This window comes from Puma concolor, chromosome A2 (assembly GCF_028749965.1).
Source record: "Puma concolor isolate L17-30 chromosome A2, mPumCon1.1.hap2, whole genome shotgun sequence".
NCBI lineage: Eukaryota > Metazoa > Chordata > Mammalia > Carnivora > Felidae > Puma > Puma concolor.
Genome location: NC_141668.1, coordinates 69006050 through 69020471, shown reverse-complemented (window position 1 = coordinate 69020471; position 14422 = coordinate 69006050). Strand labels below are relative to the sequence as shown.

Below are 14422 nucleotides of genomic sequence, written 5' to 3'. Positions count from 1 at the left end.
TTTTCTCCCATTCAGTAGATTGCCTATTTTGTTGATGTTTTCCTTTGCTGTGCAGAAGCTTTTTAGTTTGATATAGTCCCAACTTGTTTATTTTTGCTTTTGTTCCTTTGACTGTTGGTATTAAATTCAAAACATTATTGCTAAGACCTGTGTCAAGGAGCTTACTGCTTATGTTTTCTTCCAAGAGTTTTATGATTTCAGGTCTTACATTCAAGAATCAAAGCCATTTGAGTTAATTTTTGTGTATAGTGGAGGATGGTGATCCACTTTCATGCTTTTGCATGTGGCTGTCCCATTTCCCCAACACCATTTATTAAAGAGACTGTCCTTTCCCCATTGTATATTCTTGGCTCCTTTGTTGGAAATTAATTGGCCATATATGTATGAGTTTATTTCTAGTCTCTCTATTCCATTCCATTGGTCTGTGTGTCTGTTTTTATGCCAATACAATACTGTTTTGATTACTATAGCTTTGGAATATATTTAGAAATCAGAAAGTGTGAAGCCTCCACCTTAGTTCTTCTTTCTCAAGATTGCTTTGGCTATTAGGATCATTTACGGTTCCATACAAATTTTAAGATTGTTCCATTTCCATGAAAAATGCCATTGGAATTTTGATAAGGATTGCATTGAATCAGTAGATTGTTTTGGGTAGTATGGACATTTTAACAATACTAATTCTCCCAATCCAATACAGTTGTTTTTATTTGTACCTCAGTGAGTTAGTTACTATTCTTTTCTGGGAGAATAATGATTACTTGAAAAGTTAAGAGAATTTCTATACTAGAATAGTCATGTTTTATTCATTTCTTCTCCAGATCTCTTGATAGAAACACTTTTTTTTTCTTCTGCAAAAATAGTAAACTTCAAAGCTACATAAGTTAGAAGCTGCAAATAACACAGGTATCACCTGTCTACCTTCATCAATCCTACCCATAAATTAGCTTATGAACAAGGTCCTATTCTCAGGGATTTTTCATGGTTACAGGAAAGTCAGTTACAAAGTATAGACCTATGCCTAAATCCAGTTCTCCTATATCCTAGGAAATTTTGACACATGAGCTCTCTTTCCTTCTTGGACAAGCTGATCAATCTTGTAAGAGATTATGGTAAGAGAAAGCCAGTCGTATATGTCACATGTGTATGCGTGTGGTTCTACCAAGTGGTATGAAAAATAACACTCATATCTGGTCCTTGCATATTTACTGTCTTTTGTTGTCCCAAAGATACAAGATGGCTTAATTTAACCATGTAGTCTAACTACAAAGAGCAAATAAGAACTGTATTTGTCCTTTTTATTCCATCTAGAATTTCTTGATACTTACTGGCTGGCCTGGTTCACCAATGCCAATCGGTCCTGGAGCCCCTGTTCTTCCTTCCTGACCTCTTTCCCCCTAAGAGAAAGAAATAATCAAATGAAGGTTTGAGTTTTTAAATAAAGAATAAACATACCACAAGATACTCTGGAGATTTCAACAAAAATAATGGCAAAATAGTCAAACTTTTCACATTCATAAAGATAAAAAAAATTCTGGAGGAGGAAAAATGGTTTGAATTTAAGTGAACACTACTTTTAGCTTTCAGAAGCTATTGTGTAGTATTTGGCAGGATAGACTGTATTCGATTCATTTTTGGTTACGGAGATGACCAAGCAAACAATGCTTGTGCTGTTCCCTGCCCCCCTTGCCACCATCCTGGAATGTTACCCACTCTGTTCCATTTTACCTCTCTTTTCAATTCTATTTCACACTTGATCTCCTTCAGAATCCTTGTCCGATAACTCTGCCAATATAAACTCCACTTTCTCTAGAGTCTCAATATGCTTATTGTTTAAATACCATCCATGGTGATACTTGACTTCATTAGAAGTGCACTGTTTTGTGCTGCTCTCTGTTTTATTCCTGCAACAAAGTCTTATTGTCCCAATGACATAGAAAAGCCATTTAAAATAAGCACTTTTGCTCTGTGACATCCTACATGATGCAGAGCACTCCAGGGTGTTGGATGTTCCAGTACTTTCTAGTTCCCTAAAAACCTTTCTATCAACACTTACTTGTTCAGTGTTGTGGTCCTTCTGGTTTCTGCCCTTCTATGCTTCTTTAGTGTGAGAAGATGATAGTGTGTGTGTTAAGATGCTTCACATCCCAATAACAATTTTGCATGTTAACATTTACATTCCATGAAATTAATAGAACTTGATGTACATTGGCAATAAGGTGGGTATTTATTTGGAGACAAGACAAATTTTTCATGCCAATCAAATAAAAAATACATTGATTTTTCTTGTGGTAACTGCCCCTGCCTGGAGCACTGCAGTTTCCAAGAACCTAGACTGTAAGTACCTTCTGCAGGCAGCCTCTTTGTATCTAGAGGGTAAGGTTGAGTGGATTCAAATCATAGCTTCTCCAGCCCAACAATAAAATTAATACTCATAAATAGGGAAAAAGACAAGAATCTTTACCTTAATTCCTTGCTGTCCAATACCAGGGGCTCCTGGAGGACCATGAGGACCAGGGGGACCTGGTTCACCCTACAAGAAGAAACAGTTATATGTTAGGTCAACTCAACAGTATTTGTTGAACAGCTCTTAGAGCATAGTGCTGTGGTAGGAGTTTTGAGGGCAACAGTGAAATCTAGGACACAGTCACTGCCCTCAAAGTGTTTATAATCCAGCTGGAAGGACAACAAAGACTCAGGGTTGAATTAACCACTGAACACAGTAGTCACAATGTCTAGGGTCCATGAAAATGTTTCCATTTTAATGTTTAAAATCAGAATACAAATTAAAAAAAAATAATGAATATATGACAATGAATTCATTCTGGATTAAATTTGTCTTTATCCCAATTCAGTTGTAATGTATAATTTTTAGCTTTTTTTTTTTTTTTAGTGGAAGAAGAGGCCCGCAAAAGCAAACGTTTTCAGGATGCATGTTGCACTGCAGCCCTCACTTGTTGTTCAGCAAGTCTTTATTATATGCTTCTGACAGACACATTTGTCTCCTACCCAATGATCATCCCCTGCCCTCTTTCCTTCCCTGCTATTGGAACTCTGATCTGTTCATGTCAGTGGAAAGCTGTTCTTTATACTCAGGGTCACAGGATGAATAATAATTGGTTTAATGCAAATCTACCATCTCCTGTTCCTTTGCCACTGGTTGGTTCTTTGGCTCAGTACCAACCAATGAGATGTGGTGACATTATTAGGTGCAAAGAGAAAAGATTTTGCCCCTGCCTCTTCTTTCCTACTTGGAGATGCGATAGGTATCTTGTAAATTTGAGGCAGCCAATCTCTTGGCTGAATGCCAACCATTGAAGAGGACCATGCAGAAAAACATTTTTAAGTGCCTGGCTCCTGGAAAATCTCATTGAACTTGATCAAACAAAACCTCATTGAGCTACCCACCTTCAAACCTTCTGTTTACTAGAAGTGGCTATTGATTACAATTTCTTTTTTTAATTTGTTTCTATTTACAGAAATAACATACCTTCATTATAGGAAATTCACCACATATTGAAAGGCATACACACATAGAAAATTTTAACTTATCTGTCTATAGCTACTATTAATTTCTGGGGCATTTCCTTCTAGTTCTTTATGCACACACATACCTCTAATTTATGGGAAGGAAGGTTTCTGAATACTGTTGTGTTTGAGTTAATGAATACTTGCTATTTAAAATTTCATCCAACTTACAGATTTCTCTCTTCTCTTCAACCTTGTATTAATTAACCGTAAAATGGGACAAGAAGTTGAAACAATCCTTCTCCAGACTGAGGGAAACAAAAGAATTTTCACCAATGTTAAAGCCTCAATTTTCCCTGGAGGCTTGTGATTTTTGAAGGGGACTCTAGTGACTAAAGCAATTTCTATTGATACGGTAGAGGCCTTACTTTAAGGAAGTCTATGGACTTTAATCAATTGTAAAGGGGGGAAAGAAGAGACAGGAAGAAGGGTCAGAGTCAAATCAGCCCCCCAAAAGATAAGCCCAGGCTCAAAATCATAACAAAGAAAACCTGTCTCAGAATCAGTTGATTGTGAGAGTTTATGATGCTTTGGCATTTAAGTGGCTTGTATCTAAAGGTATCTTCCTTCAGTTCATTCTTGTAATAAGTCAATCTGGCAGAAAAATAAACTTGCATTTTTCCCTTAAAATCAAAGTTTTACGTATTTTTCTATGCATATTAAATTTTCTGGAGCAGCCAGATAATTGCCATTCTTATTTTTCACATGTTCTTGGCCATGGAATTTCTCCATGTATAATATCAGACATAAAGGCTCTCCCAGATTTGAAGCTGTCTTCTTGATATCAAAGTTTGATTTAAGTACTAGAGAATATTCCGTTTCCTAGTGTAGATTCAAAATTTTCATTTCAAAGAATCTTTTCCCTACAACTTCTTGTGCTACATACATCCTTAACCGTGTGAATGGGTGACAGCTTCCGTCACTCAGCAAAGGAATAGCAAGCATTTACTATGTGGACAGTAATGAAGTAAATATAGAAAAGTTTAGGACATAGTCCCTAAACCCAAAGGACTAGTTTAAGAGGTAAAACACACCATTAAAATAATAATAACATAAGGCCTTAAGTTCCCTTTTTCTATTCATTCCCTGCCCCATTTATATTTGTTTGGTTCTAAAATGGATCAGAAGGGGGCGCCTGGGTGGCGCAGTCGGTTAAGTATCCGACTTCAGCCAGGTCACGATCTCGCGGTCCGTGAGTTCGAGCCCCGCGTCGGGGTCTGGGCTGATGGCTCAGAGCCTGGAGCCTGTTTCCCATTCTGTGTCTCCCTCTCTCTCTGCCCCTCCCCCGTTCATGCTCTGTCTCTCTCTGTCCCAAAAATAAATAAACGTGAAAAAGAAATAAATAAATAAATAAAATGGATCAGAAGGCTTTTAAATATTATGTTATGCCACATTATTTTAATTATATTATATTATACTGTATTATATTATATTCATAGTATATATTATTATATTATATTATATATTATATTATATAATATAATTATATAATATTATATATTATGTATCACTTTTCTGTATGTTTGATCTAAAATAAATAAGAGCACAGGTTGGTGAGAAGGTTTCCTCTAACTAGGGGCAAGGGATTGGTTCCATTGTTAACTTGAAATGTGTGTATCAGGAAAATCAATAGAAGAGCGACTATCTTACCCTGAAACCCATGAGTTTCCTTTACCCTTGGTCAAGTACCCATAGCAACTGAGCAATTTCTCTATATTGCTTTTTTTAGGGAAGTTACAGGGATCTGAAGGTTATAAAGGAATCTCTTTCCCTTTCCTCTAGACAGCTCAGTAGCAACATATCTTTACATTTCAGTTGCGTGAATTTACTTTTCAGGAGCTCAGCACCTCCACATAGGCCTGCAGACCAGCATTGGCCTACAATTAATGTTTATCCGTTTCATACTTCTCCTTCCCCTTTCCTACAAAGTTTCCTGAGGTGGTAAAGAAAGTGGTCCTGATTGTAACATAGCATTGCTGGGTAAGAGAACAGGAAGAGAAGAATCATTGAGAATACTCACAATGATTTTCTGGAAATTCACCAAGGCAACATAGCCCTGGTAAGCCTCCAGGCTTGATTCCTTTTCTGCCATTATTTCTACCACAACCTTCACCAATAAGCACAAATACACAGAGAAAGGTTGAATGGCCTCAGTACTACTTGTTATTTCTCAATTTCACTTTCTTTGACCATCAGAGGCATATACAAAGAAGATTGAGTTAAAGTGGATAGCCCTGGAGGTGGTCTGTTTCACATGACTTTCATATGAGTGTAAGCATGTGTAGGGGCATTGAGGAGGCTGGGTAAAACACTTCGGTCTTTCTCAGAAATTAAGGATGCTAGGAGCACCTGGGTGGTCCAGTTGGCTAAGCATCTGACTTTGGCTCAGGTCACGATCTCGAGCCCCACACCATGATGGCTCAGAACCTGGAGCCTGTTTTGGATTCTGTCTCTCCCTCTCTTTCTGTCCCTCCCCTGCCTGCACTCTGTCTTTCTCTCTCTCTCTCAAAAATAAATAAACATTAAAAAAACTTAAAAAGAAAAAAGAAATTAAGGATGTCTGTGCTATGGCCCTCAACATCGAAGGAAGCCAATGTTTAATAAAACCTAGCATTTCTAAGCACTGCCCTGACACTTTATATACATTATGTCACTTAATCTTCTAACAATTTTAGGAAATGGGTATTTTTCCCTATATTATAATTTAGGATATAATCACTACTTTTTAATCAATTTTTCAGTGTGCATAGAATCACAGAAAAAAAAACATGGCTTTTTTCATTCGGTCTAGTTGAATTCTGGCTCTATAATTTACTAACAGTTTGAGCTTTTGCAAGATCTCCATATGCAAAATGAGGATAATTATATCTACCTTGCAGAGTTGTTGAGAAGATTCAAGATATTATCTATAAAACATCTAAGTCATAACTAATTATATGATCACTATTTAATATGTGTAGATTCAATTGTTATTCATCAGACTTTCACTGAGTACCACCCTCATACTGAGTACCCGGTTACATAATTATAGACATAAATCAGATCACACCTGTACTTTGCAGACACTTACAATCTGGCTGGAGAGGCAAATGAATATAAAAGAAAATATAAGCATGTGAATTAGCTATAATAAAGATATTAACAGAGGATGATAGACTCTGTGACACAAGTGTTTAAGTCTGCCTTAAAGAATGAGAAAAGTTTCAAATAGTAGAGGAGATATTTTCTCTGAACCAAAAAAAAGTAGGAATCATATCTAATCTGGCATAAAAGAAGAGGAACAAAAGTTAAGGAAAAGGAAAGTGTTTGAGGCATAAAATGATGTGAAATGTTCTGGGGACAATAAACAGCTCTGTGGGCTCAAACGGACAGAAATAAGGCAACAATAGGGTCACTGTCTAGAGTAGAGCCACCCACTAGAAATATACAATGAGCCCCATATGTAATTTTATTTATTTTTTCACATATGTAATTTTAAATTTTCTAGTAGTCACCTTAAAAAATTAATAATAATAGCAGCACCTGGGTGGCTCAGTCAATTAAGCATCCTACTCTTGATTTCAGCTCAGGTCATGATCTCATGGTTCGTGAGATCAAACCCTGCATCAGACTCCATGCTGGGCATGGAGCCTGCTTAGGATTCTCTCCTCTCTCTCCCTCTCTCTGCCCCTCCCCCACTCACATGCATGCACATGCTCTCTCTCTCTCTCAAAATAAATAAATAAACTTTTTAAAAAATTAATAACATATTTTAGTTAATTCCATATATCTAAAATATCATTTCAGTATGTGATCAACATAAAAACCTTATCAATGATTTTATTTACTATTTTTAACACATGTCTTTGAAATCCTATGTATATTTAACAATTATAGCACATCTCCATTCAGACTAGCCATATTTCAAGGGCTCAATGGCCACATGTGACTACTGTATTGAACAGGGTGGGTTTAGTGACTAAGCAGGCCAGAAGCTTAGGTCAGAACCATGGAGAGTACCAACATACAAGTTGGGTGGGAATGGAAGAACATAGAAATGTCTTGTGGGGAGTTGAGGAAGGCAGTCTGAGAAAAAGAAATGGGAACTCACAAACGCAGTGTGATAGAAGTCAGGAAAGAGAATTTCAAAAGAAACCCATCATTTCCAAAGACAAACTCATACTCTTCCCCTCACAGACCTGATCACCTTCCAGCATTCTCTATCTGGGAAGAGCACCACAATCCCTCCATGAGTCAAGCCAAACAAGGAGTCATTCTTGACATCTCTCACTCTTTTACCTACCATGTGTAATGTATTGCCAACTCTTTTCAATATGCCCTCTAAATCTCTCTCAAATCTATCTACCATTTTTAATCCCCTACCATGCCTCTGTAGTCTACTTCAAATTAATCTCACCTCTTGCACAGATTACAACAAAGTCTTTAGTACCCTACACACATACATTGTTGCACATTTTAATTTATTCCCCTCCACCCCCACCATTACTGCCAGTCCAATCTTTTGATTTTTAATGTGAATGAAACCATTCAAGGCCTTTCCCTTTGCTCTTAGTGGAAAGACAAAGCTCCTTACAAGGCTTGCGAGCCCCTGCATGGTGTTGTCCCACAGTCTTTTCATTCCCATCTGTAACTAGTTGCTTCTTCACTCACCACCCTGGCAGCATTGGCCTTTGTTCTGTTCCTTGTCCTTCCTTGCCAGGCCCCCTTCTGCCACAGGATCTTAGCATGTGCTACTCAGTCTATCTAGGATGTTCTTACCTCCCTTTTTCCCTAGTTAATCCTTATTCATCCTTCAAATCTTATTTTAAGCAGCACAGCTTCAGAGAAGGCTTCTCTGATCAGGTGAAATCCCTATTCTAGAGGCACTGATTGCACCATTTTCTTCTTTTTCTGCGTATTCATTATAATTATAATGTTGCATTTAGTTAACATCTATCCCTAGATGTCATGTGAGTTTGCTCAGTTTTGCATTGTCAATGGTTAACTAATGGATAACATTCACTCAACCATCCATGCAGCAAACATTTACTGAGCAGCAACTTGGAAGCAGGTGCTGTGCTAGCTGCTGGAGGTGACTAAAACAGGAAACCAAACAGGTCTGGGCTGGGGAAGCTGGAAATCTAGAAATGCTCCCTTGGGGTTCCCTCTGGTTTACTTAGGTTTCAACCAAGAGCAACTGTACATAAATTACAAAGTGATTTAAAGTACCTATTACACAGTTTCTCCTGAAAACTTACCCAGACACAATTAAACTTTTTTTTTTCAGTTGAAGTCACAATGAAATCCCAATAGACAGACTAAGGTTACACTGTATGGGACGCTCAGCTAAAGAAACCCAACATGCCTTATTCCTGGCACCAGTTCTAACCAGAGTCAACATCTTCCTTGCCCTAAGATAATAAATAATGAAATGTTGTTCAAAATTCTGAATTTTGGGGGGACAGAAATTTACCTTTTCTTGAATAATTCAGTTATGAACAATTTAATCATACTATAGGATCTTAACATGAGAACAACATTTTAGCAACTTCTTTTTTTATCATTTCCCAAATATGTGTAGCACCAACTTTAATATTTTAAGTCTTATGGCAAATATTCTCATACTTTCCTAATGGAGGAAAATGATGCAGAATGGTTCAAGTACAGCCAAGATACAGTCTTATCTGAAGCACAGTGATGACTGCATACAAAGATTTGGGAGAAAAGCAAAAAAAGGTCCTTTTTGGGGGAGAAAGAAAGAAAAGCAGGTGTTAGGAGGCAGAAAACTAACATTTATCAAATACTTGATAACTCAAGCTCTATTTTTAATACCTAATTTCTCTTATTTCAGAGAAGTGTTATAAGTGGCTTATTTTTAGAAAACATTTTAGGCTAGACTTGTTCTACATTAATAAGAGAGAGTTGTTAAAATACTTAACTGCTTAATTATTGTCAACACATATGGCACTTACTATGATTAAATCATATAGTCTTTAAAACGACTCTTTAGAGGTAGGTGCTATTATTAACCCATGACATGAATGAGAAAACTGAGGCATGGGGAGGATAAGTACTTGCCAAAACAATGGAGCTAATACAAAATAGGGCCTTGTTTGAACCCCAGAAGTCTGGTTTTAGAGCCAGTGCAAGACTGCCTCTTGAGACTTTTCGATTCTTTTCTTGAATTATTTCAAAAATCACTTGATTGCAGACTAAATTCATATCTTTGTTATAGGATGAAAAACACAAAAGTCAGATAGCTACAGTCTACTCATTGTGGAAGATCCATCATATGAAGACAGAGGATCTCTAAAATAAAATGCAAACCAAGAGAAAATATACTTTTACAAGCCAATTCACATTTCATTTCAGGCATTTAAGTCTACCTGGGTCAGTGTTGTCACTAAGTGAGTGGTAAAGGTAACATAAATTATAATTGGCAGTCGTGTAATCACACAGTGTAGGTCTACATATAAATCAGTTATTAACCAACTGCACTGAGTTAGAAACCATGATTATTTGAAATCTCCAACTGCAATCTTTTTTGAATATCATCTAGTTGGATAAGAGAAAAGACCACAGTCCACATATTCCACTTATTCATGCTTTTCAAAAAAGAAAAAAAAAACCCATAATAACAAAAAAGCGGTGAAAATGTAATGAAAACTGTACCAGATTTTAGTAATTCAACTCATTTTCTTGATTGCTATTAGGTTAAACCGCATGAAATTGATAATATTCAACCATGGTTGACCTACAAAAATGACATTCATATGATTCAATCTAATAGGAAAGTCATACTTCATCATATATAATAAAATATAAAGAATTGTGTATCATTGTCCCTAAGAGGAAAGTCTGCTCAGAGGCCCATCAGGATAGCTTTAAAGAATCCCAGCTCTGGTGGACACTCCTTGGACTCTCCCAACACAAAATGACTCACTGGAAAATATTCACTGTGATCCCTACCCATGAATCTGAGAACAAGGACATTAGTTTATTAGAGAAGATGGGTTCATATGATCATATGATATGTTTCTTTAAAAACTTAAAATTGGAGGGGCGCCTGGGTGGCGCAGTCGGTTAAGCGTCCGACTTCAGCCAGGTCACGATCTCGCGGTCCGGGAGTTCGAGCCCCGCGTCGGGCTCTGGGCTGATGGCTCAGAGCCTGGAGCCTGTTTCCCATTCTGTGTCTCCCTCTCTCTCTGCCCCTCCCCCGTTCATGCTCTGTCTCTCTCTGTCCCAAAAATAAATAAATGTTGAAAAAAAAAAATTTAAAAAAAAACAAAAAACTTAAAATTGGAGACTAGGCGCAGGAGAAATAAGGAGAGTTATTATTTGAAAGGTACAAAGTTTGTGTTAGGATGATGAAAAAGCTTTTGGGCATGGGTGGTGGTGATTATTACACAACATTGTGAATGTATTTAGTACCGCCGAATTGTACACTCACAGATGGTTAAAATGATAAATATTGTGCATATTTTATCACAATAAAAAAGGCTTACCCTTGGAATAAACTTCATACTCCCTGTTGCAAAGCTATTGCAACTTTCTTGGATTCGGGACAATCGTGTGATTGTTTTTTAAATTCTGACATCCCTCAGAAGACACTGCAGTACCTGATTCTGTTCCACATTAGTGCCCAGCTTGCCTGGGCATTGTGGGTTAGACTCAGCACCTTTATATTGGCAGCATTTTGGGTTTGGGTTTCTTGATCCATCAGAGTCTTTACCTTGACAGTTTCTGTGCACATGCATGCACATGCACACGCACGTGTGCACACACACACATACACAGTATACCCCTCCTGATGAGAACCATATGCATCAGAGATTTGGGAATGAAAATCATCTGCCTTGAAGACATTGGCTGACATCCCACATGTTCTGGCAGCCTCTTCAAGTTGTCACTATCAGCTGTCTCATGTCAAATGAGTTAATAAGCTCATTTAGACTCCTGGTGGGCAGATGTGCATGTAGGTCAAAGCCCTTTTCGCAACAACAACTGCTGGATTACTAATGATTTTTTTTCCCTTTAATTAGGCCCAGGACAGAAATAGCATTTAAACTTTGACCCCTCTGAAGAAAAAATATTCACATAGTTTGGCAGGTTGGTTCCAATTCTTCATTAAACAGATATTTTTACTTACAATTGTATAGGGATTCTTCCCTTTACAGTGCTTTACAAGCATCACAACCTTGTTCAAAGTTGTTAGCCTGCCAGGGGCACCTGGGTGGCTCAGTCCGTTGAGCATCTGACTTCAGCTCAGGTCATGATCTCTTGGTTTGTGAGTTTGAGCCCTGTGTCAGACTCTGTCCTGACAGCTCAGAGACTGGAGTCTGCTTTGGATTCTGTGTCTCCCTCTCTCTCCAACCCTCATTCGCTCACACTCTGTCTCTCTCTCTCCCAAAAACAAATAAATATTTTTAAAAATTAATAATAAAAGTTGTTAGCTTTCCAGGAGAATGAGAAGGCCCATTATTGGTTTTGGACAATTGGGAAAGCTGACATGTTCAAGTACCCTGACTTAAAATGCTTTACATGAAGCAAAAAATATAGTCATTCCGTTAAAAGAGCCATGAACTTAAAAAACTTTTCTGTTTGAGTAATTACTCCATACCAGGATTGTTGATGTCTGTGTATGTTTCACTTGGTTTACATCCTATAAAGTTTTAAGGAATTATATCCTATTTTAAATCATGATTTTTTACAGATGAAAGCAACATCATGATGTCAGAAGATTTTGTTAGGTTTTTAAATTGTGTGAGAGCTGAACTAAAAACTACATAAATGCTTGTTGGAGGAAGAAGTTTAAAATTCTTCATAGTTGTTCATACCTGTGGTGTTGAACTACTCCCAAACCATAAGTGAAATATTAGTTACATTTAGTAGGTTGACCTACAAAGCTAACGTTGAGTTGAGTAAAATATTTAAATAATGAACAAAACAAGAAAGTATTTTTAAATCTACTAAATCTTCATTAATGATATTTCGGTTCCTGCAAAAATAGTTATAGAAAACATGAGTCTTCTCATGCCTCTCTTAGAAAAAAGCGGAAGTATACGAACACATTAGATTATTTAACACACAAGAAGCTTTTCATGGGTTATGTCAACACTGTTCTGTTTCCCTTTATTATCCCAATATCTTGGAAGAATGGTCAGAATTCCTGGCTTTTGTATTCTTCTCCTTTGTCACCTCAATATCTCTATTGAAACTGCTCCCTTAAAGATTTCCAAACACCTCAAAGTTGACAAACTAAATAACTCTGTTGGGCTCCTGCCTGTTTCACTTGTCTGCAGTTTAATACTGTTGACAACTCATTCCATTTAAATACTCATTCATCCATTCATTTAACAAATACTTCTTTGTTACATATAACTTTTTCTTTCATGTGATAGTGGTGCCCCCGACCCATTGTCACTACATCTTCTGCTTCGGGTTTTTTTTTAAAGTGATGGACCTGCACACATTTGTCTAATTCTCCTGCCAGTGGTTCATATCTGAAAGAAGTCTAGCAATGTTTAAAGGTATAATGCATGGAAGCTAAAAGGAACTACTGGCTACCAAAAATATCTTCATGTACATTCCTGGTAGCTATTGCAAAGGTTGACATCCAGCCCTCTTTTCAAAATTGAACTCCTTTTGGGGGCTCCTGAGTGGCTCAGTCAGTTAAATGCCTGACTCTTGGTTTAGGCTCAGGTCATGATCTCACGGTTCATGGGTTCGAGTCCATGTCAGGCTCTTCACTGACAGAGTGGTGCCTGCTTGGGTTTCTCTCCCTCTCCCTCTCTCTCTCTGCCCCTGCCCCACTTGCTCTCTCTCTCTCTCTCTCTCTCTCTCTCTTTCTCTCAAGTAAATAAACTTTAAAAACTAATTTGAAAAATTAAAAAAAATTAAATCGACTTCTTTTCATTGAGAATTTTGAGGAAAACAGGATGTTGTGTAAAGATGTTTACTAGGTTTACAGTTTCAATTTTAGGATTTGTACATTTGACTCTTATTTACTTCTTCAAAAGATTACCAGCTACTTGAAAAACATGTACTGTCCTTGGAAGCGTCAAAAAAATGAGGTGAAACCTTAACAGACTTGGATAAGGAAGAGAAGGGTGTCCAAGAATCATGGTCTGGTGCAGAACCATGGAATGATCTAAGTGTTTGATCTGCCCTCAGTCCTCTTGAAACATAGGTTCCCTTTATTCGTTGATATGAGCTTCTTTGTTTATTTTGAATGGATGGATGAATGTTTGATTCACTGGGGATTATTTACCCTCCCCATATCTATTTATTAAACTGGAAAAGACTGGTGCTATTTCTCTGTGGGTTTTCATAACATCTCAGAAGTAAAAGTGGGTTAAGACAAAGTCTCGTATATAAAAGGACTTTGTGTTTCCTACACTTGAGTGTAGCACAAGAGGAAAAATCTTAGTGGAGAAAAACCCTGCAGGAAATAGATGAATGTCCTAGAGTAAAACAATGGAAGAGGTTAGGAGAAGGGAGATAATTCATCCATTAAGATAAATTAGTATATAATATAATCTCATGGTATTTTTCATTGTTTGAGGATTAATGTGTGGTACTTTGACGTGGGAAAGTATATCAGGGATATTTCCTAGTGCTCTTTTGGCCTTAGCACTAAAGCTCTAGGACTAGGATATGTCAGCTTGTCACAAGCTATTTTCTGTTCATGCCACAGTGGGCAGTCATTCCTCCCAGGAGCACAAAGAGCGTCTTGGAAAGAGCCAATATACATGAAACTTGAGAAGGAAATACCCTTCAAAAATAACATCAGAAAGACATCAAGAAATGGCAAAAATTACCTAATGTGGGTTTGACACACCCAGCATTCTACTGTGTTTATTTGTATAAAACTGATTTTGTAATTTGTTCTCTGTGAATTGAAAGGCCTGCCAATCTT

The 14422-nt window shown here is 37.3% G+C and overlaps 2 protein-coding genes across 2 annotated transcripts in view; one reads left to right on the top strand and one right to left on the bottom strand.

Moving 5' to 3' along the window:
- Positions 1 to 14422, top strand: part of MIOS (meiosis regulator for oocyte development) — a 124325-nt gene that overhangs the window by 2650 nt on the left and 107253 nt on the right. The gene's annotated exons all lie outside the window — the stretch shown is intronic.
- Positions 1 to 14422, bottom strand: part of COL28A1 (collagen type XXVIII alpha 1 chain) — a 177858-nt gene that overhangs the window by 123555 nt on the left and 39881 nt on the right. Inside the window, exons 12-13 of the mRNA XM_086695633.1 lie at positions 2462 to 2530; positions 1326 to 1394 (exon numbers count right to left, since the gene is read on the bottom strand). Of these exons, the coding sequence (XP_086551759.1) occupies positions 1326 to 1394; positions 2462 to 2530 (138 nt within the window). The remainder of the gene's footprint in view (positions 1 to 1325; positions 1395 to 2461; positions 2531 to 14422) is intronic.